This window comes from Elgaria multicarinata, chromosome 3 (assembly GCF_023053635.1).
Source record: "Elgaria multicarinata webbii isolate HBS135686 ecotype San Diego chromosome 3, rElgMul1.1.pri, whole genome shotgun sequence".
NCBI classification, from domain to species: Eukaryota; Metazoa; Chordata; class Lepidosauria; order Squamata; family Anguidae; genus Elgaria; species Elgaria multicarinata.
In genome coordinates, this window is record NC_086173.1 from 40,509,344 (window position 1) to 40,530,793 (window position 21,450).

General features: G+C 40.9%; 2 protein-coding genes across 3 annotated transcripts in view; one reads left to right on the forward strand and one right to left on the reverse strand.

Moving 5' to 3' along the window:
* The window catches only part of AMZ2 (archaelysin family metallopeptidase 2), a 66,519-nt gene that overhangs the window by 26,020 nt on the left and 19,049 nt on the right, over positions 1 to 21,450 (forward strand). The gene's annotated exons all lie outside the window — the stretch shown is intronic.
* On the reverse strand, positions 3,861 to 20,255 carry SLC16A6 (solute carrier family 16 member 6). 2 transcript variants are annotated; one of them, XM_063120044.1, is made up of 6 exons: positions 20,151 to 20,255; positions 14,604 to 14,845; positions 13,217 to 13,360; positions 12,607 to 12,735; positions 9,598 to 10,425; positions 3,861 to 7,221 (listed from the first exon to the last, which is right to left on the reverse strand). In XM_063120044.1, the coding sequence occupies exons 2-6, from the start codon at positions 14,836 to 14,838 to the stop codon at positions 6,980 to 6,982; spliced, it is 1,578 nt and encodes a 525-aa protein (XP_062976114.1). In that variant the 5' UTR covers positions 14,839 to 14,845; positions 20,151 to 20,255; the 3' UTR covers positions 3,861 to 6,979. The 2 variants fall into 2 exon arrangements, with proteins under 2 accessions (XP_062976114.1, XP_062976113.1); XM_063120043.1 differs by lacking the exon at positions 20,151 to 20,255 and having other exon boundaries at positions 14,604 to 15,032.

The following is a 21,450-nucleotide window of genomic DNA, read 5'->3' on the forward strand; positions in this document are numbered from 1 at the left end:
TGGATATCTTGCTATTAACAATAAGTGTTATTTTCTCTCATTCTCCCCAACAAAATTCACACCTGCATACTAAAACGGCTTTAACAGCTTTTAATGCTTTATATGTGTATGTTCTGTGTTTTAGAATTTTAAATTTTATATGCTCGTTTTTATCTTAATTTTAGAATTTCTGTAAACCGCCCAGAGAGCCCTGACTATGGGGGCGGTATATAAGTGTAATAAATATAAATAAATAAATAAAACCTTCTCCCCATTTAAAGTTTTAAAATGAACAATCCAAAGTAAAATCAGTATCTCGTTATGGTTTTTAACACAGGACAAATAGAGGAAATCAAAAACTGGACGGAGTATTCTTTTTATATATAAAATGCAAATAAACCAGAATGTGCCTCACACTTCTGAAAATGTAGACTGACTTCTCAGTCCAGCAGTTCAATCATTGGTACACTTGGGGCACATGAACCACAGTTCATGTATTATTATTATTTACAATATTTATATACTACTCAATTATCTAACACAGATTCCAGAGCGGTGAACAAGTATACCTTGGGGTATTGTAGATTGGTCCATTGTAGCTAACAGACTGCTAAGAGAGGATTTTCTGCGTTAATAATCATAATAGTCATTCTTGTTTATATAGTGCTTATAACGTACATGGCATGGGGGAGTCATATTCATCATCCCAATACAGAGAAGCAAGTCATAATCATTCTTAGTTTAGAGATGGGAAGTTGAAGTTGACAGTGTGTGACTTGCTCAAGATTAGCCAGTGAGGCTATTAAATGTATGCCCTTCAATCAGATACTTAACAAAGGGTTTACTCTTCCTACACACACACACACACACAACCTATTTTACCCAAACCAGAAAGTCCTTGCACTCTGTAGTGACCTATTAACTATATAGCTATATAGAAAAGATCTGAAGATCATGCAGCTGGTTCAGAATGTCATGGCTCAATTTGCAGAAATCTCCTGTGCGTCTGGACTTCCCGTTTAACTTCAGTGGAGTGGTCACTCTTTTTCCTAAGCAGGCTTGCCCACTTCATTGAAGTCAGTGGGAAAGTCCTCGTGGAACTTCTGTCCTCAGTCCAGGCCTAAAGTCTTTTTGCTGCCTGTGGCAGGAGAGGAGACTTGCTGCCCCTGCCGCATCATTCCTCTTCCATTGCCACCGATCGCACCCCCCTCCCACGTTATGCACCCCCTTTCCCCTTACCTTTGCTGCCACCACACTGACTCTTCTGGTTCCAAGGTTCTCACAAGAGCTTGCTTGCATCTGCTTCTTCTGGCTGTGCAGTTCTCTAGAAGGCTGACACAGTGACAGCACAGATGAAGGCGCACGATGAGGGAAACAGAGGGCCAGCAGCTGCTCTCTCATTGTGGCAGATGCCACAGTGGGAGAGTGGCTAGTGGAGCTCTCCAAAGCACCCGTTGGAGGCAGTGGGGCAGCGGTGGCAGGGGAGCAGCACAATTTGTCACTCTTGTGCTTTGCTGCCTGATGTGGGTCCCTCATCCTGCTTCATGATGTCTGTGACCTGATGGTGTCACTAGATCTCGGTGTTCATTTTTGCAAATCCTATCAAAAGATTTAGCTGAGCTGTTCTACTGGTGATAGGTGCTTGGAGTGCCCCCTCCCCCCCCCCCCGCTTTCTGGAAGGAAAGCCTTTGTTGAGAGAAATGCACATGGTGCTTGAGGCAACCTCCTAAGGAGCATGCCACAGTGACTGGTGCAAAGTATATGGTTGAGGCTGTTGTGCAGTAGGCTGAGGAGAATTGAAGGAAGATAGCAATCTCATTGTTGGAGAAACTTCAGAAGACTCTCGCAGGACTGTGTGAGGAGGACTGTGTGAAATAGCCTTGCCCCTACCACCTGCACATTCAGAGTGCACCAGAAGGAGCTCTGCTTGACTAGATCTCCATGGGAGGGTGGATCCTGCCCAGTTGCATGGAGCTCTACCTGCATAAAGAGGCTTGCACCTTTTGATATCCTGTGCACAAATGGCCTTACAGCACACCCCCACCTCCCACAACATCTTCTTTCACTATATGTGGAGTTGTCTGAAAACCTAACCACCACCAATTCTGGGACTGTTTCATCTATGCTTTATATGAAGCAAGTAATACTTAAAACAATACCTGATCCTATAGATATTTTTCACTGTTCATATTTGCAGGAAGTGGGCAGCAATGTGAATTGTTTGCAGAAGGTTGTGTTCCATTTCTGATCAGCTTCATGCTGCAGACCAGTGGGTTATGTTTGTTTCACAAGGTGCACACATACATGCATTTATCATAACAGTACATGGTGTATATGCATTTTGCATGTATATTTGAAAGCACAAGATCATGAAGAACATGATTGTTTTTATTGATGGCTCAAGAATAAAGCTTCCAAAATGTTCAATTCTAAAATCCCAACTTTTACAATTGAGTCAGCTTATTTCATTATAGATTTATACCCTGGACTTCAATAAAAATATTTGCAAGGTGAATTTACATCAAATTGATTAATTTGTTTTAGGTATTTGCTTAGCAATTTGTCTTTTGAAGGTTCCTGCCCCCCCTTTTTTTGTTAATATATTTGTGAGGAGCGGGAGAGAATTGAGACACATGGAATAATGTAAGAAGGAAATACTTTTGTAGATGGAAGGGAGGTATGAGTCATAGAGAACTGGCCGATAGTTTGGTTAAATTATGGAATCCTCCACCTGCAATTTAAGCAAAACCTGCCAGAATAAGTTCACATCTCTCTCTGAACCATGAGCTAGAAAGCTGCTTTTCAAAGATCAAGCTGTTAACTCAGTTGTTTTATATACTACAGCTGCTCAGATTTCCAGGGCCACGAGTGCCCCCCACCCAGGATTTTAGACATAGTCTATATTGGGCCTGTTCAGACAAGACACTAACCCATGGTTAGTCTACTAACCCTTTTGCAGCAAATGGTTAGTGAGCATGTTTAAACCATGCCATGTAGCCACCGTAGTTAGGAATGGTTCACACGACACGCTAAGCCATAATGTTAGCTCAAATTTCTTAAGCATTATGGCTTAGCGTGTTACCTGAACATGGTCATTGAGCCATTACAGTAATAGCCATCCATGAATTTGTAGAGGGGCATTCAGAGAACCAGCACAGGTAGGTTTGAACAATTTTCAAAACCCCTTTTGTTCCCCAAGAAGTGGAGCACAAAAGGAAGCAGCAGCAGCAGGTGTAGGGAACCAGGAGAAATCATGGTCCAATGGATGGAGTGGAGCCAAGTTCTGGAACACTCAAACAGCAAAAGAGAAAACAAGGAGTGGGAAGGGCTAAGTGTTAGAACACTGGATGGTACAAGTGGCAGAAGGGAAAGCCACTATCGGGCTGGCGAATGGGCAGGCCCTAGGTCTTGGGTCCGAAGAGGAGATGCAATGGGCCAAATGGGAAGGCTCCAAGGGCCAGATCTCCTGGTTTAAAGGCAGGCAACAGACTCATGTCTGAAAAAACACTGTATCTGGATTGATATAAGTCAGTTGCTGTAAAGCTCAAAGCTGTTTGAACCATTGAGCTAATTTGGGGATCCATGCCAACCAGATATTTCTAGTTATGAGTGCATCTGTGTCTTTAAATTGTAATATGGGAAGAGCCCTTCATTTGTGAAGCCCTTCTTTTCATGATACTTTTGAGACTTAAAAACCCTTGTCATGAGGAAACCATAGTAATCTAACTATTAGTCATGACCCTAGAATGTTTGTGGGGTGTGTTGCGTTTGTGAGAGTGTCATGGGTTTTTAATGAATACCACTGCCATGGCTAAAAGATGAACTGGGAAACTTGGGAATATAGAGGAGATATTAAATGGAAATGTGACATTGTTCTTTAAAAAAAAAGTTTATTGCAAAACTCAGTATTTGGTAGCACTTCCAGAGTTCACTAATTACAGTACAGAACAAACCAGCAATCCTGCAACGACCGTGTTTAATCCTGGGTTTGGATCTCTTGTGCACACAGACGCAAACACTTCTGCTCATGCTAATATGGTATGTACATACACAGTAACTTATGATGCAGTCAGTTATGTACACATTATTTAGTATTGGAAATCCTTGTAAAAAAATAAATACAGTAGAACCTCGTTAGTCTGCAGGGCAGCTAGGTATACCCACATATGTTTAACATGCTCCTCGGCATATTAACTTCAGCAAAGTTGTATTAGTAAAAGTACTGCACTGCTGTCATGCATTATTAAGACTCTCTTAATTTTGCAGTTAATATTATACAACGTGTTTACTGCTTTGCTAGAAGTATAATGATGAATTAATTAATAAGGTATGCCTGCTAAATAAATAAATAAATTACACAATTTTATAAATGCAAGCCTCATGTTTTGTTCCTTTACACGCTAGTTCAGAAATGGAAAAGTTAGCCACCTCCACGTCAGAGGTGGTGCATGACTCCCAGCAACTGCTGCAGTATATCGAGGTTCTGCTGTACATGATAAAGTGCTGAAGGTATACAAAGGACACTAAACTGCAATGTGATCTCCATAGTTTTCAGGCAGTGAAGGAGGGCGGATTGCTAAAGCCACTGTGATGTGAGAGCACCTTTATTTATTATTATTTATTAATTAAAACATTTGTAACCCTCCCTGTATCACTGGGATCTGTATTTGTGTCACCTTAACACCTGAAATGAACTGACTTTAGCAGGACATACTTCCAAATAATTACGTTTAAGATCACAGTTCATATTAAGGATACTTAACTGAAGAGTATCACTAAAAATCAACCAGCACCCCCCAAAATAGGTTTTAAAACCTGAACACATTGAAATTACAAGGGCATCAAAGAATGCATTCAGGATTCAGGTACTCCCGAGTTAGAAAGTTTCCTTGCAAAGGCCTTAGGAAATACCATTTCTATGGTTGATAATACAGAGCAATCCATATATAATGCCACTCCCACTGAAATGTGGAGAAACTTTTCAATCTGTACTGTGTCTATTCATATCCAAAACAGACCTTTTAATTTTCTCATTTTGTCCCCCTGAGTTGTCTAGTGACAAAAAGATGCATAAAAGTGGGACAAGCAAGCTTGTGTCACCTTTGTTAGTTATCTATTAAGTGTAAGTGAATAGCCAACATGTTGCTATCTTTTAGAATTCCCTTTCTTTACTCATAATTGACTGAAAATCTGAGAAAAATCCAACTGCATTTCCAATTATGCTTTCCAAGAAGCCAATGGCAAAATACTTACTGATTTCTGTGCTATAACAAGATTAGCATCCAGGATGGTGGCATTACATATTTTTAGGGCTAGTTGTTTGATGCCTGTGGCAGTTGCTGAGTACTTTTGTTATATTGTAATAATGTAAACTGCCACACAAATACACATTTTTTTTAATGGCAAGTTTCTCTTTGTTGCTTTGGGTTACCTGCAGTGATCCTTGCTTTGATTGATACAGGATGTAGCTGTGGTGAATGGGAAGTTTACAAATGCACAAATCTCCAAGGCTCAGTTCATACATTCAGCCCATTATGTGATGACTGGTGTGGTTGCTTGTGGGTTCATGGCCCAGTAAGAACTGCATGGAGCTGATGACTGAGGCATTAGTTCCTACAGATGGACCATCCACACGATCATGACTGCCTCCGTGAGATTCAGGGAGGGCCGCGTACACCCCATGGGTGATTGTGTGGGAGTCGCCAAATGTAAGAACAGACCCAAAATGTATAAACGTCACATTCTTGGCTGGGGCAAAGCTTGCCCCAAACCTCAGATATGGGTCTCACAATGAAAGCTGAAGGTCTGATTCACAACATATCTAAAGATGCAGTGAAATTAGGTTTTACCCTGCTAATTCTCTTGCCTGATTCATAAAACATTTAACAAATAAATGGTCTTACTACAATACCCAGCATGGACCCTGTGTTCAAGTGTATTACCAACTGGGACTACAGTCTTGTTGTTTTGGGGATTGTACTCCAAAACATCAACTGTGCGCTTCATTTTTTAAAAAGGCATAGTTTGTCCTCTTTTTTTTATAGAACATGAACAGGTGGCCTGCTAACTATGACTTACAAAACAAAAACAAATTCAAGTTCAGTTTACAAAATAACAATGCACTGAAGAAACTAGCGGAGAGGTTGTTTGTTTGTTTGTTTTTAGGAAAACACAGATTTGTCCCTAATGGGCAGACTCTAATACTCTAAAAAACAATAAATACTAGTTTTAAATTAAATCACAATACAATTATGTTGATTTGTCTGACTATTGAAAGACAATAAAATATTTAATGGTGCAATCCTATGTATGTACACTCAGAAGCACGTCCCACTGAGTTCAGTGGAACTTATTCTAAGGTAAGTGTGCATAAGATTGCAGCCTTAGACTGTAATCTTATGCATACTTGGGAGTAAGTCCTATTGAACACAGTGGGACAAAAGTTCTGAATAAATGTGATAGGACTGGACTGTAAGAATTTTAATCTGGAGTGAAAGATAAGTTCATGAAATATCCGCAGTAATAACTGGCCATAAAACAGAAGTGGTGGCCTCCATAAGAAATTGAGGAAAACGTTCAGAATGAGTTGTGTTTTACCAGATCAACTCTTTTGTCCCTGTCTGATTAATAGACAAAGTTCTGGTATCAGGTTCTAGCAGGCAATATAGAGGTTTTGACTTTAGCATAATAGATGGTTTATTCCCCATGATTTGAAATTGTTAGAGATTTTATATGTTGCCTGTCTTTTGTTAAGAACATGAGAATTCGAACCATAATTTCATGCTGGACAGGAGTGCACTTATAGGGTTAACTAACAGAATTTAGCATTCCAGGTGTTTACAAAAACTATGCATTATTAACCAGTCTTTCTAAAAGGATTGATAAATCTCTTCACATTGATGATTCTGCATTCCCTTTAAAGTGTAGTTTTTAGAAGGTGGATCAGAGCTCACTTGCTTCCCTCCCCTCCCCCGCTGCTCCCAGGTCTCTATAAACAAATTCAAGCCATGTTATCACAGCCTCTTACAGAATCCTCATTTTTCCCAAGATCAAGTTCTATAAAGTCATCTGGTACATCCTGCAAAGGCTCTGACACGTTCTTTTGTACTGGTTGCTTCTTACTTTGACACTGTAACTTCTTGGAAGGCCTCACCAAAGAAAGGAACACAGCAGCCAACAGCATGCCTGCAGCGCAGGAATAGAATGCAGAGCGATAGTTCTTGGTGGTATCCACCAGCATACCTGTAGGCACGAGAAACATTGAACATGTTAAAAGTTTAATTTTATAGCGGACTTGCAGATTTGTCCTTTCAGAACTGTATCTATAGAATGCCCAAACTGATCTTTCCCAAGTTCAAAAAGTAGTTTGGGAATTTAATGTGAGAAAAATTTAAACGGGAAACACTATGGCAAAATTTTGGCCCCATTCAGAAGACACCTTAATCTATGGCTTTAACCACAGAGGTTAAGCCAGAAAACCGGGCTGTGTTCAGAAGACATCTTAAACCATGGCTTTAACCATGGTGAATAAGGCGGTGTATCGTATCCTCACCCCCACCCCACCCCTAGTGTTTCACTTTAAACTCCTCTCATGTCAAGTCCCTGAATTGGTAGGGTGTATGTGTGTTTTAAAGAAGAGTTTGTGGGTTCCGTGGGAGTCGGTTCTGAAAAAACTTTGTAAACATGTACAGGCTCCTTTGGCTTGCAGCCACACTCCCCATACTTAGAAGGTGGACTCAGAACTTTACTGAAAACTGTGTTCAATTGAATTCAGCGAAATGTCCTTCCAAGTAAGTGTGCTTTGGACTTCAGCCCAATCATCTTATGAGCTCAAGCTTGTAAACAGTTTTAGGAATGTTATTGGATGTTGCTGCCTTAACAGCAGTTCTTGAGCAAACCTGCCACTGTATTGAATAGAATTGCAGCTACCAAATAGTATGTTTTTTTTAAAAAAAAATTTTTTGCTAGTAATACAATGAAACTTCACTTTAAAAACGAACTGTTGTAGTACCAATAACAACTTGGTAGCTGCGTGGAATCATGGCTGTCAAATAATGAGGCAAGTTTTATTAAGAAGCAATTGCTAAGGAAGTGTATCCCAGCCATGAAGCTCTCTGGGTGACTCTGGGCTAGTCACCAACTCTTTGCCTAAGATAATCCACAGGGTTGTTGTGAGGATAAAACTGGGGAAGGACCATATATGCTGCCTTGAGGCCCTTGGAGGAAAAGCAAGACATATATGAAATAAACAATAACATAAAAATTGCATAAGTATGTAGAGTGACCCGTTCCTGTCACTGCAATGTCAATAGCTTCTGTGTCTTTCAGTTAGAAGCATTAAAAGCATGCCAAAACCCTATGAGGCCAAAATGTCTCATGGCAGTTTTGCATCCTTTTAAGTTTTTCCACTTATGAACCGTCAAAAAGATTAAAGGTCTTCCTGGTCATATTCCCTCCTATTCTTAGGCTGCTTACACTTGAAACCAAAGCAAGAGTATGGCTTGTGATGGTAATGTGGGTAGAGATTTGGGCTGGTGTTTGAGATCTGGATTCAAGTATTATCTGTCAAAATCTCCGTGTGGCATTGGGCAAAGTCACTGCTCTCCCTCCTGCCTCCGTTTCCCACTTGTAACATAGAAAAGACAGCTGTCTCACAGCTGTGAAGTGCTCACTGAACAATGACTGCCTGATACACGTGGAATGTTGTGGGAAATTGAATATGTACATTTTTTTTGCGAGTTGTTTGTACCTATTTGGTTTCACTGAAAGCTCCCTGGATGGCAGCAGTTAGGTTAATGTCTTTAAAGCAAGGTTGGAGCACCTCTTTCAGCCTGAGGGCCACATTCAATTTCAGAGAAGCTCTTCGGCCGCATTCCAGTGCTGGGGTGGGGCTGAAGGCAAAGGAGGTGGACCCAAAACTACACCCCCCCCCCAACAAGTATATTTTATCTTAAACCTCTTAGGCCAGATCTACACCAAGCAGGTTATAACACCATGAAAGTGGTATATGGAATGTGTCCTGGGCCCCAACAGTTGTCTGTGCACTTCAACACTGCTATAAAGCAGGAGTGTAGATCCTGCCTTCTTGCCAGCAACTAAGCCTTGGGAGACGCATTTCGACCTTTGAGAATGTGGAGAAAGCTGCATAAAAGCTGGAAAACCACCAAACAATCAGTGGTCGGGAAAAAGGGGGTGGACCCAGTGGAAGGGGGCGTGGCCTTCTGGAGAACCCTGGAGACCAAATTGAGGCCCCAAGAGGAGAACCCCAGAGGGCTGGATTGGAACCCCCCTAGAAGGGCCAGAATGAGCCCCCGGGCCTGAGGTTTTCCATCCCTGCAGATGGAAACTCAGTGCTCTTTGTAAATGTGTATGGGCTGTTTATGTAGAATCATGCACAGTCCTTCTGCCTTCTCCTTTTTTATTGTTCACCTCCTAGTCACTTGTCCAAGAACGTTCCAACTTTCTTCTTCCTCAGTACACTTCTATGTGTTGATGTTACTCATAGTTCACCCTAGCCACTTGAAAGCACTCATTCTATTTCTTGGCTGTGCCCTAGCTAGAACTTGACCTATGCTACAGAACATTTTGGGGTATCTCTACAACACAACTCATTCTTACCTGCAAGGGGTGGTCCAGCCAGCCCTGATAAACTTTGAATAAATACGTAAACACCTGCAGCAGACGACATCTTCTCGATGCCAACCACATCATCTTCGGCCAACATAGGAATGTGCGTGCCTGCTACTGTCCCAAGCATGAATCCAAAGAAAATGCTACACATCATTAGTCCCCAAAATTCATAGGCAAGAGGAAAGGCAATGAGGGCGATATCCAGCAGAATGACACAGATTAGTTCAATGTAAATTTTTCGGATAGGCTTTTTGTTGAGGACCCAGCCAGCACTGATTCGGCCAAAGACCTCAGCAATCGCCATTGCGGACAGTATGTACGCAGAGTGATCCTTGTCAATGCCGAGGCTCATGCTGAGAGGAATTATGTAAAGGGAAGGAGCAAAGAATCCCAGAGTAGCAAATAGACCAAAAAGTGCATAACAGATAAAGCTATAGTCTTTCATCACAGAGAAGTCTAGGAGTTGGAGTTTTGGTTCCTTGGTTGGAATGCTACTAGCTTCTATGACCATCTCTGTGTGTTCCTTTGGTTCTTCTTCACTTTTCAGTTCCAGTTTGGCATCTCCAGGCATGTTGCGATTTGAGGTAGTTACTTCTACTCCTGAGTCAATGGAATCTATTGAGGTGCGTGTCTGCTCATTTTCAAGCATGTACTTTGTCTCTCTTTGCTCTTCCACTGGTGATACTTCCATTACTTCCTGCGCTTCGATCACAATGGGTCGCAGAAGCGATCCACAGGCAACAATTCCAAGCTGCAGGAGACCAACAAACAAGAGGCTGTATCTCCAACCAATGTGTTCCTTCAAAGCAGTGATAGCTACAAAATAGGAAAAAGTAAAGTATATATAGTAAATGGAACAGAAAGCTCTAATTTATAATGCTACATAAGTAAATCTTTTGAGGCTCAAATTTGGAGTCAAGTTATGCCCAAACTTATTCATGTTATCACAAAATTAGGATATGTACAGGCCTCCTACACTTCTGGCTCAATTTGTTTGGGCAAATCTGGCAGTGTGAGAAGCAGGATGTCACATATAGCACAGCATGGGGGTTTCATGCGCTAAAACTGTTCCTTTGCCTGAATAACGTGCACTCCCTCCACACAACTTGCAATTTTCCACATACGCGGTGCAAAAAGATTGAAGGATGAGCAGTGAGTATCATCATAACAGGCATATATGCTGTGTGGCTTGGGAGAATGGTAGGGAATCTAGTGTATATCCCATGCTTTCTCAGTGGAACAGAACTTTATACTCCAAGAGCTAATGACTCATTGTCCTTTTTTAGCTTTCTTTTCAATTAGGAGAGGTACCGGACAGGGATGTCCTCTTCTTCCTTAGATATTTGATTTATTATTGGAACCTCTTCCATTAGACAGAACAGTAATATTCAAGGCTTTGTAAATGATAGTATAGAATCCAAATTTATTCTTTACACTGGTTTTTTATATTAATCTCAGAACTCCAATTTTCTGTTCCACCTTTGATGCAGTTGATTTTATATAGTTACTTGATTCTGGTTAATTATCTGGCTATTCAATCAATTGGTCAAAATCTGAACTGATGCCATTTGGAAATATTGTATCTCACAGTGTATTAGCTGAATGGCAATTTCGATGGTGCCCTGATGTTATTATCTATTTGGGAATACTTATTCCTAGAGATGAATCTCAAATGATCAACCTTAATGTGAACAAGTTGATTAACGAGACCTCTTGGAATTTAGATAGGTGGAAAACTTTAAAGCTGAGCTTGTGGGACAAGGTAAATACATTCAAGATGAATACTATACCTTGGATTGTTTATGCTATATATGGGACTCCTCTGTTTATATCTGGCAAATATTTCCCAAAAACTAATGCTTTATTGCATAATTTTTTGGTGGGTTCCTCTCTGCCACAATTATCTTTGAAAAGGATGTAACTTCCGATTAGAAAAGCTGGGTTTAGTTTTCTGGATCTTGTTTATATCATCATGTTTATTTGCTGACATAATAAATTTTGGTCTATTCTGTTTAGTTTAAATTTTGCACTTTGATCAGTTTTGGAATCTTCTTGTCTGGACCCTCTCTCTAAATGGATGGCATTATTTTCTAGGCATACAAGAATTGATAGGGTTCCTCCCACAAGGATGTTTGGCATATAATGTCAAGTCAGTTACATTTTGATTCATTTTCTCATGCTAAATTGACACTATGGGGAAATCCAGTTTTAAAAATTGGTTAGAAAATGTTTTTGTGGCAGAATGGATGGATAAGCCAATGTGTTAGAAGTTTTCAAGAGGAAAGTCAAGATTCCTCTTCTGTAGTACAGCTGGGGGCAATGGGGTTTTCTAACTTGGAAAGTGTACTAGGAGAAAGTACATCTCAATGTGTTCAAATAGCCTTGATGAGTTTTGAGTTTCATGATATATAACCTTCTGGCTTATATACCAACTAACTTTACATTATGCCATTGCAGCAGGTTCAGTTTATTTGTAGCTTGGGAATCTATACTGGAAGCCCACCAGATTTGTGTATAAGGTCATTTTACTCTGCAAAGATTTTAAAAATAGTATCAGGCTAAAAGTAGTTTTTTTGAGTGGTGGTCATGATCTGAGGTTTTTAATCTATAATAATCAAGGGGATAGAACATGCTTTATGACAGAATTGTAAAGGAGGGGACCTAATCCTTTTGCAATGTCTCTTTTGTATGCTTCCAAGGATGTAGATACTTTGTGGAAATTCCTGGGCTTTCCCTCTGCCTTTCCTGGGTCCTTCTGCAACTAACCCACCCCCTGTACGCTAGCTTTTCAGCTGACCAGCATTCTTGAGTTCCCTCAATAATAATAATAATAATAATAATAATAATAATAATAATAATAATAATATGATCTGGGTACTTGGAGGGGAATAATGGATTGACCTCTATCAAAAGAGCATGGAATTCTGAAGGGCTGAATGCAGGTGTAAGGTTCAGGCAACCATGTGTCATAGGAAAATACAAGAAGTGTTTCAGTACCTGGTGCAAATGAAAAAACGGCGAAACATTCTCCTGTAGAAGCGACTGCTGTGACTAATGAACGCTTTTTGTCAAAGTATTGTGATAGAATGGTGACAGTTGGGAGAAAGGTAAGGCAGTATCCTAAGCCTGTGAATAAATGATCAATAAATGCCATTAGTGAAAGACAGTGAAGGAGATGCTGATATTGGACTAAACCCTTGAAATGTTGGCTTCCCTTTGTGGTTTTGTTTTAAACCACTCACTCTGGAAATACCAGCCACCACCAGGCTCCTGGACTATTGACACATTTGGCCAATTCTCATTAATAGCAAGTTCAATTTTTTAAAGTACTAGAATGCATTGTGACAGGTCCCTTGGTAATAGTTTCTTGATAATACTGTATCCGTGTCTACTCTTCGACTGAGTGATGAGGCTGCAAATTTAATTCTACCTGTCTTGTTAATAACCCCCCATTAGAGTCAATTATCCACAAAACCCACCAGGAACCACTATTTTTATACTTTGGCCACTAGGCACCTGGCTATTTCCAACCCTGAATCTTTTCACATTTATCTGACAAAATTATGATAGCTGGCAACTTCACTGAAAGATGGAGCATGTAACTCACCGGAAACTATGCCAATGGAGATGTACATTTCAACAACTGAGCGTGCAAAGGAGCCTGCAACCATTCCCGTACTGATCAGTAACCCTCCAATCATCACTACCAGACGATGACCAAAACGATTAGTTAGCACTGTAGAAAGAGGAGCTGCAAAAGAGGGGAAAGGATGACAATTTCTATATCTCTTAAAGTTACTATAGTGGCTTCCAACCTATAATGCAAAGAGGGGTTTTACTCACTTTTTATTACTGTATAGCATGATTCACTTGAATGTTACAGAAGGGGAAAATATTACACAGCCTGGAATTAATTAATTTAAAAAGCCCTAAAGGGCAATGCTATATTTCCTTCCTTTATACAAAAGTATATTAGCAGGTTGGCAACCCCCCAAAAACCTATTCCCCCTTTAAAAAGTATTAAACAGGTAGAAAATCTGATACTATGTAGATCAGTGACCCAGTGAATTCAAAGTAAGAAAAAATATTTTATTTATTTCAAATTATTTAAAAACTGAAATTAAATCCCAGTACACAGGGTTCAAGTGATATTTTTGGCTTAATAAACTTGAATTAAGCCACTATATACAGCAGATGCTAAACACACACACACACACACACACACACACACTACAAGTGGACTTTCTAATATGATTTAATTAACTCTGAAAACAGCAACTGTGCCAGAAACAAGCCCTCATTGTTCTGCCTTGCTCTTCCAGAGTGATCTTTTCTTCAAGAGATGGTTTGATTTGAATTGTCTCACTTGGGATAAACATTGGGAAACTCGATCCAACTGGACTGAAATCTGCCCTTCTGGAACTTCCACTAATAACAGTGGGGCTGGTGCACACTGATAGTGCTCCAACTCAAGTGCATCTCTGTCCTGTTCCTTCTTTGTTTTTTCTCTCAGATTTCCTTGTGATCCCACTCCCCTCACTCTCTTTCCTAACACTCTTTTTTCACTCCTATAGTGATGCTTTTCACTGAACCTTTGCTCATTTAATGTGAGACAGCAATAGCAGTTGTCATAGGTAACTGTCCTTGAGATTTACTTAAAACCTAAGTCTCCCTCAAATTGTAGTATGCGCCCTATAGAGACAAGTCTGAAACCAGCTGAAACTTAAACAACCTGTCAGATGAATTTCACTGTGCGGGCAGCTTTGTTTTGTTTTTTAGGTTACACTAAAGTAACGTATAGATACACCTGTTTTTGTTAACCTATTGTATTTTGGTACTTACATAGGGCAGTGATATCTGTACATAGCTTACCCACATACCCCTAAGAGCCCAGTCTTAAGCAGAATAAGGCACAGTTTAGGCCTGCTTAACTTTGAATAGGATCAGGCTGTTACCAGGTCACCATTTAAACATAAGATCTACTGTACACTCACCTGTAAATGTTAATACAAATACACATATTGAGATTATCCATGATATCCTGCTGTTGGTTTCCTCAAAACTTTGCATTAAGTCTGTAAAGAAGACTCCGAAAGACTTGATAATGCCATACGTCAAGGCCTCCACAAAGAAGAAAGCAAAAGCCACAATCCAGCCCCATCCTCCATCAGGCACTTTAGTATAAACATTTGGAGTAATGCATGACATTCTTGTTGCTTTGACAGTCATTTTTGATCTGGAATAGAAGATCAAGGGAGATTAGCGCATCTTTTAAAAACATGTCATAAACATCTATCCTAAACATGTCTGCATGGAAGCAAATCTGATGAGTTCCATGGGCTTACTTCCCAGTAAATATGCTTACGATTACAGCCTTTGGGAGTATCCAATGGGGCCTCTCTGCCTCTGCTGGTTCTGTTGCACTCACTGGATCCACACTTGCGTAACAGGACACTGGTGCTTCTAAAATTAACCCTGGAAATGGGCAGAGACCCTTCAGTGAGTGGCACTGACCTGCTTCATTCCAGAAGTTAGTGTTTCGGTCATAGAAGCTCCAAAGTCCTGTTGTGCGAGTGGTGGGTTCTTTGAATGCATGGGCACACTACGAAGCTACCCTCTGTTACAAAATATGCCTGTCATTTCATAGCACAAACACAATTGGGGCAGGGGACAATTCTCTGATTCTCTTCTGTTTTAGGATTGAACAGAGTATCTCAACAGATATTTCTCTTTTTATGATCAGATTGGACTAGCTGAATTAAGAACCAGAAAATGTATTTAATCATAAGGACCAGCTGCTTCCATTTAAGAACAAGCAATTAAGGAACTGTCATCTGACTTAAATAAAGTCGAAGGGAAGCAATTTTGTAAAATCCCCATGACCAACCAAAGGCCCTGTGAAATTTCACAAGAACTGTGAAAAGATTGTCCAGACCTCACAGTTTGGGTTTGCATTTTAACAGCCCCCATAAAAACAACTGGACTTTCCTTCCTTCCTTCCTAAGTAGGGTTCTACTGCAGCCCAGTTTTCTGTATAGCTAGGAAGTTATGTAAACCTTCACAGCTGGGAGCCCCAACCAACTGATAGTTGTGGACACCTCACTTAATGCCTGCCAGGCCCTCTACCCTACCTGATTTTTTAAAATTAAGAACAAAACAAAACTGGAAGCCTGCCATGCTGCAAAATGAAGCACAAGCCTCCAGCACCATCTTTATTTCCAAGAATGCCTCTGGACCCCACATGGGCCCATGAGGTATCCTTAGAGAATAAAAATAGTGGGTGGCTGCAGGCCAGTGTTTCTTTTTGAGGCATGCTGAGCTGCTCAGAAAAGAAGAAAAAAAGTAAGCTGGGGAATAGTACGGAGCATCCTTGGAAGGCAGAGGAGGTGGCAGGTTGTGGAGAGCATGTTTTGTCTGTGCGGTGTGTGTTTGGGAGGGGATGCCTTTTTTCAATGTGTGCATGTGTGTTATTTGTTTTTTTTTATTATTGTGTAGTGGTGTGTGAGTGTGTATTCATAAAGTGTGGGTTTGTGTGTGCAATTCTCTGAGCATCACCAGTTTTCCTTCTTTGACATGGGTATTTTGTTCTTTGTGGGTGCAAGCATATGATTTGCCTTTTGGTATTCTAGGTCAAGTGACTTCTCTCTGAGCCTCAGTTTGCTTTTTTGTAAAATAGGTGTTAGAGCAGAAAACATTGGATCAAGAACGTTTTTGTGTTTTGGAACTCCACCACCACCTCTGCCTTGTACTTAGGTTCTTGTGTAAATTACTTTTCTATTAATCTCACCAGTTTGCCTTTTTAGGAAATGGAGGTTTTGTGACTGGCCACACCTACCATGGCAGCCATTTTGTGAATGGGCAGGCCCCCCATGGCAGCCATTTTTTGAGCGCCAGGAGGCCCAAAAGGGTGGGGAATAACCAATTCACAGGATGATTTTGAATAGTTATTATTGTGTTAGAACAGCCCGAGTGCTTACAATGGCTGCCCATATTGAGGGTGCTTGATATGGAACTTTAACTGAGCTACCTTGTTCACTCTAGAACAGGTGTAGGCAATCCAGTTCCCTTCAGAAGTTTTGGACTACAACTCTCATCAGTCTCAGCCAGCATGGCCAATAATCAGCAATTATGGGAGTTGTAGTCCAAAACATCTGGAGAATTCCGGCTATAAAACAACGAAATCAAGCAGACTTGAAAAATAATCTTTGTGCTACATCTTTATATAGCTCAGGTTTATTTGGACCAAGCTCATTGCCCTCTACTAGTTCTTAGAAATGTAAGTGCATGTAAAATGATTTACATGTTGCTAACCTTTTGAAGTGATATCCTGTTTCATACAAACAAAACACTATAGCACCTCTTGGAGCCAAAATTTTATTTATTCATTTATTTATTAAAACATTTGTATCCTGCCCTATGGCATACAGATAAAATCAGAACAATATAAAATAATAAATATGCACAGCTAAAAATGTATTAAATTATTAACTAACTAAAATCAGTAGAAAAGTTTAAAAGCAATAAGAATAATGAAAAACAATTAAAACTATGTGCAACCTTGGAGAATTTAGCCTTCAAAGGCTTTAATAAAAAGCTATGTTTTAACTTGGCGCCAAAATGAAGCCAGTGTTGGTGCCAGTTGGGCCTCCAAGGGGAGGGTATTCCACACCCAGGGTGCCACCACAGATAAGCCTAGAGGTGGAAGGCTGGGTGCTTTGCTTTCAAGGAGGTTCGGGGTGTGTATGTCAACAGCAAATAATTAAGAATGTCATCTATTCTTGATTATTTTCTGACTTGTACTTCTAATGAAGTACCCAATCAAGCATCTGGCTGGTGACTTCACACTCACCCAGGACTATCCATTTTCTTAGTTTTTCCAACACTCTCCAGTGTGGGTGTTGTTGTTGTTTTGCCACATTGGAATGATAAAATAACTTAGAATAATCACTAATGAAATTCTGTTCTTCATGGAAGATGGTGCGATGGACAACCTATTAGACAGTCTTGTGGCTTTCAAGACAGGGAATGTGGGCAGCACCTTCAAAAGGAGCAAGTTGTTCCTGATCAACTATGAAGCATCTTGATATAATAAAAGCCAAAATTGCATTCACATATTATATTTTCAGTGTACTTCATAGTGACTTGCCACAGAACAAATCTAACATTGCAAATTATTCTCTGCATGTAACCACAAATTATTCTCTGCATGTAACCACAGCGGTCATAGACTCTGAAAAAGGTGAAGGGAATAGGTTCACTGGCTTGAACTCCTGGGCACTGATCATGGACAGTTCTTCCCTTTATGTATCTTGGGACAGGGAGTCTTTTGCACTGTGTAAAATGGGTAAAAATTCCAGAAAGCATTCATCTTATCCTACCTCACGAGCCAGTATTATTTTGTTCTTGCTCTTGTTAAGTTTACTCTTTTGAATTGTTTAGAAACACATAGTAGAAAACGCCCATACCCATGTGTTGTCATTATTATGTCAGGTTATTTAGTCCCAGTTAAAAGTGATTCAAGTTAAATTAGATGTAATACTGTATGTGTAATATACAGTCTTAATTATACTGTTCATAAGAAGCAATTCACTGTGGCTCTTCACACAACATTGTGTGAAGAGGTTGTTGTTGAACCATGGGTTAGCAAGTTGTCTGAACCCTGGGCATTTTCCGCAGGGTTCAAACAACATGCAGTGTGGTTTGTTATCCACCCTGAACAAGCAAACAACAAACCATGGGTTCTCAAGGTGACTTGCCACACTATATGGTTAACAAGCCACCCTGCAGAAAACATCCTGGGTTCAGAAAACACACTAACTTACAGTTCAACACACAACCCATGGTTCTGCAACAACCCACACTCAACCAGTTAGCAAGTAGTGTGAACGGCCCCTATGTTATATGTTATGGGCATCCTATTTGTATTACAAATTAAGTATGCTGAAGTCCATTGATATGCCCATTGAATTCAATGGGCTTAAGCATGCCTAACTTTGTATACAGTTAGGCTGGGAGATTTCAGTAGCACTGAAAGATTTTGTGGAAATTATTTTCAGGATTTCTCGTATGCATTAAGTTTTGAATGTATGCATTTATGGTGGTCTGCAACTATTTTAGGGTTATCCTAGTAGCTGTACTTAAAAATGTATAGTATTACCCCTTCAAAATTAATCTCACTGACATTCCACACCTGCCAGTTAGAGACTAAAACATGGGATTCAGGGAGGCAGTTTTTGAACTTGATTTGCAAAAATGAAAGGAAGGTTGCATTTTATACGTTCATCAAATCCATCCATTCCGTAACCTAAAGACTTTGGGAATGCCACATTGTAGATCATTAGTTGTAAAGGATAACATTTTAAATAAATAGGAGACAGATTCTTGAACTGTGTATCAAAAATGCCCTAGCTAGAAACAACGGTTTTATAGTAATGCCTGCAATGCACAAGTGCTTTTAAACCACAGTATTTGCCCCGATGATCTCACATTTGAAGGAACCTGAATAAGAGCCTAGTATTTTAAGAATGCTATGTAAGATAAGAGAAAGGCAGCCCCTCCTACTGCAACCTTGATGCAAATGGGGTAAAACTATTCTCTGTTCAAGGAATTGTGTAGTGATCTGTTAAAATGGTAACAAATTCTCCAAAAATAATATATATTTGAAATTTTCATTCATAGGCTGCATCTGTCATGTGGCTTTTGCAATACAGCAGATACAGCCAATATGTTCTGGTGCATCTGCAAGGAAGATCTTTTCTTGATCAAATCCTCTCTCTAACCTTCGCAGTGCAAGACAGGATCAGATAACCAGTTTAGTCCACTTCTATGAAGTATATGAGGTGTCCCATACTGCAGGTTCTGTTCAGGGCATTCCACTTCTACAAAACACTTGGTGTGTTTTATATCCCCAGCTGCTGTTGAGGGAAAGATTTGAGTTCAGCCTGGGTGAAGGCAACATGTGAGCTGCAAGTGCTTTGTTGAATTAGAATGAGATGCCTGCAGAATTTGCAGACTCACAGAGAGCGCGGGAGAGACTTTTGGCAGTCACATTGCACCATGGAGTTATCCTCAATCCGGTTTAAAGCATCTTGATTTCTTTGATGGAATGCAGAGTTATGTATGACTAGCGTATAAACAATTAACCACACACCAAATTTCTTTAATAAAAATAAAAGCAGGTACAGTAACTAAGGGAGTATATGGGAGAAAAAAAATGTTTTTTTCTGAAGGGAAAAATAGCCTCTCAAACCTCAGAATATGGGTGGAGATGGTGGAAATCTCATCCATGTGATGCAGAGTGAGGAAAACAAAACTCACAAGGAGACCATTTCTCCATCACTTTGTACCTCTTTAAGGCACAGTAGGTTGTTGTCGTTTTTTAAAAAATTGGAACACATCCTTCTTTAAAAAAGAAAAAAAGCACAGACTGATGCTCCAGATGAAAACAGCAAATAACGTTTTTTTTAAGTTCTTTTTATTAAAAAACATAGTGACAGCAGCAAGGTAACCAAACTTCAGTGTCCAGAAGAAAAGTCACTTACCAGGTCAGTAGAAGGTGCTGCTGCTGCAACTTGGGGAGAGAAAGATGTAGAAGGAAAGATCCCTCCCAAGCCGCAGAGAAGTGCAGCTTAGGCCTATGACCTGGTCAGTAACATCCTGAGGTGGCTGCCTAGAACACCCAACCCCCTCGCCCTTAAGACCCGTTTTGGAGAAGGTGGAGCCTGTGGCTAAAACAGACCCCCTTCGGCAGGGAGAAAAAAGAAAGTACTTCTCCCCCGTTATCCAACACTGGGCTCCCTCTGCTTATGCCAAGGCAGTCCCATGCCCAACCGGGTGCCCCCTTCGCGCCTGGCTTTCAGAGGGTCGCTACCCCCACTGCCCTTTGCTCGTCCTGGCAGATTCTCTACGTGTGTCTCTCTCGGTCTCCCTGCCGTCTGGTCCCTTTTACAACTGCTGCCGTCTCCTCTATTTCCCTACTAAAGCTCAGCTTTTTATACCGGCTTGAGCCGGTCTTTGCCGGCGAATCTGGCGCGCGCGCGCGCGCTGTAGCTCAGCAGCGCCTTGTGCGCGCCGGGCTCGGCAGCAGAAGAGCTGCCTTTATCCGCGTGCTCGGCCGGGCGGGCGGAGGCATGGGCGAGACATGCAAGAACCTTCTGCAAACCCCGGAGGGTGGAGACGCTTGCTTGTGGATCGGGGCCTGGTTCTGCCACGTCTGCTTTCTTTCATGGCACACCTCCCCCCCCTCGACCTAAACGTGTTCTCATTATGTGGAATAATTACCTAGTACTCCCTCTGCATACGCGTGTTTTAGGGGACATGCATGCCTTCTTTCAGTCTCCCTTTCGCCGTCTCCAATACCGTCCCGTCTCCCCTTTTTCCCCTCAGTAAAGTATATTCCAAAAGAAGGGACAGTGTTACATAAACTCCCTTTTCAAACTGCGCCCAGTCTTGCTTACTCAGAAGTAAGCCATAATGAATTCAACGGAACTTCTGGGAAATCTTAGGAATTAGGGTTGCAGTTTTTAGGGGCCATATCTACTGAAAGCCACTCACCAGCTTCTTTTTTTTAATTTCCTCCCTTAAAATGTGTGGGCTTGAACGTCACTGCTACCCCATACTCTCTCGTCTGTCTTCCATGCATATTTAATAACCATCCCCCCCCCTTTCATTCTCTGGGCCCAGCAAAGGAGACTTCCTCATCTAGTTTCCGCTTTATTTCTTCAGAGTCTTTGAAAGGGTTTCACCTTCTGCCTGTTTCTGCTTAGGGATTCAGGCTGCCTGTATCCCTGCCCCCAACAGCGTGAATTTGCCATGGTAGTCCCCGGTGGTGCTGGTGGTAGT

Coding starts and splice junctions, on each gene's coding strand:
- SLC16A6 (XM_063120044.1), bottom strand. CDS start 14,838: ATGACTGTCAAAGCAACAAGAATGTCATGCATTACTCCAAATGTTTAT. Junction 13,361..14,603: donor ATTTGTATTAACATTTACAG/GTGAGTGTACAG, acceptor CCTCTTTTGCAG/CTCCTCTTTCTACAGTGCTA. Junction 10,426..12,606: donor CGTTTTTTCATTTGCACCAG/GTACTGAAACAC, acceptor CCTATTTTGTAG/CTATCACTGCTTTGAAGGAA.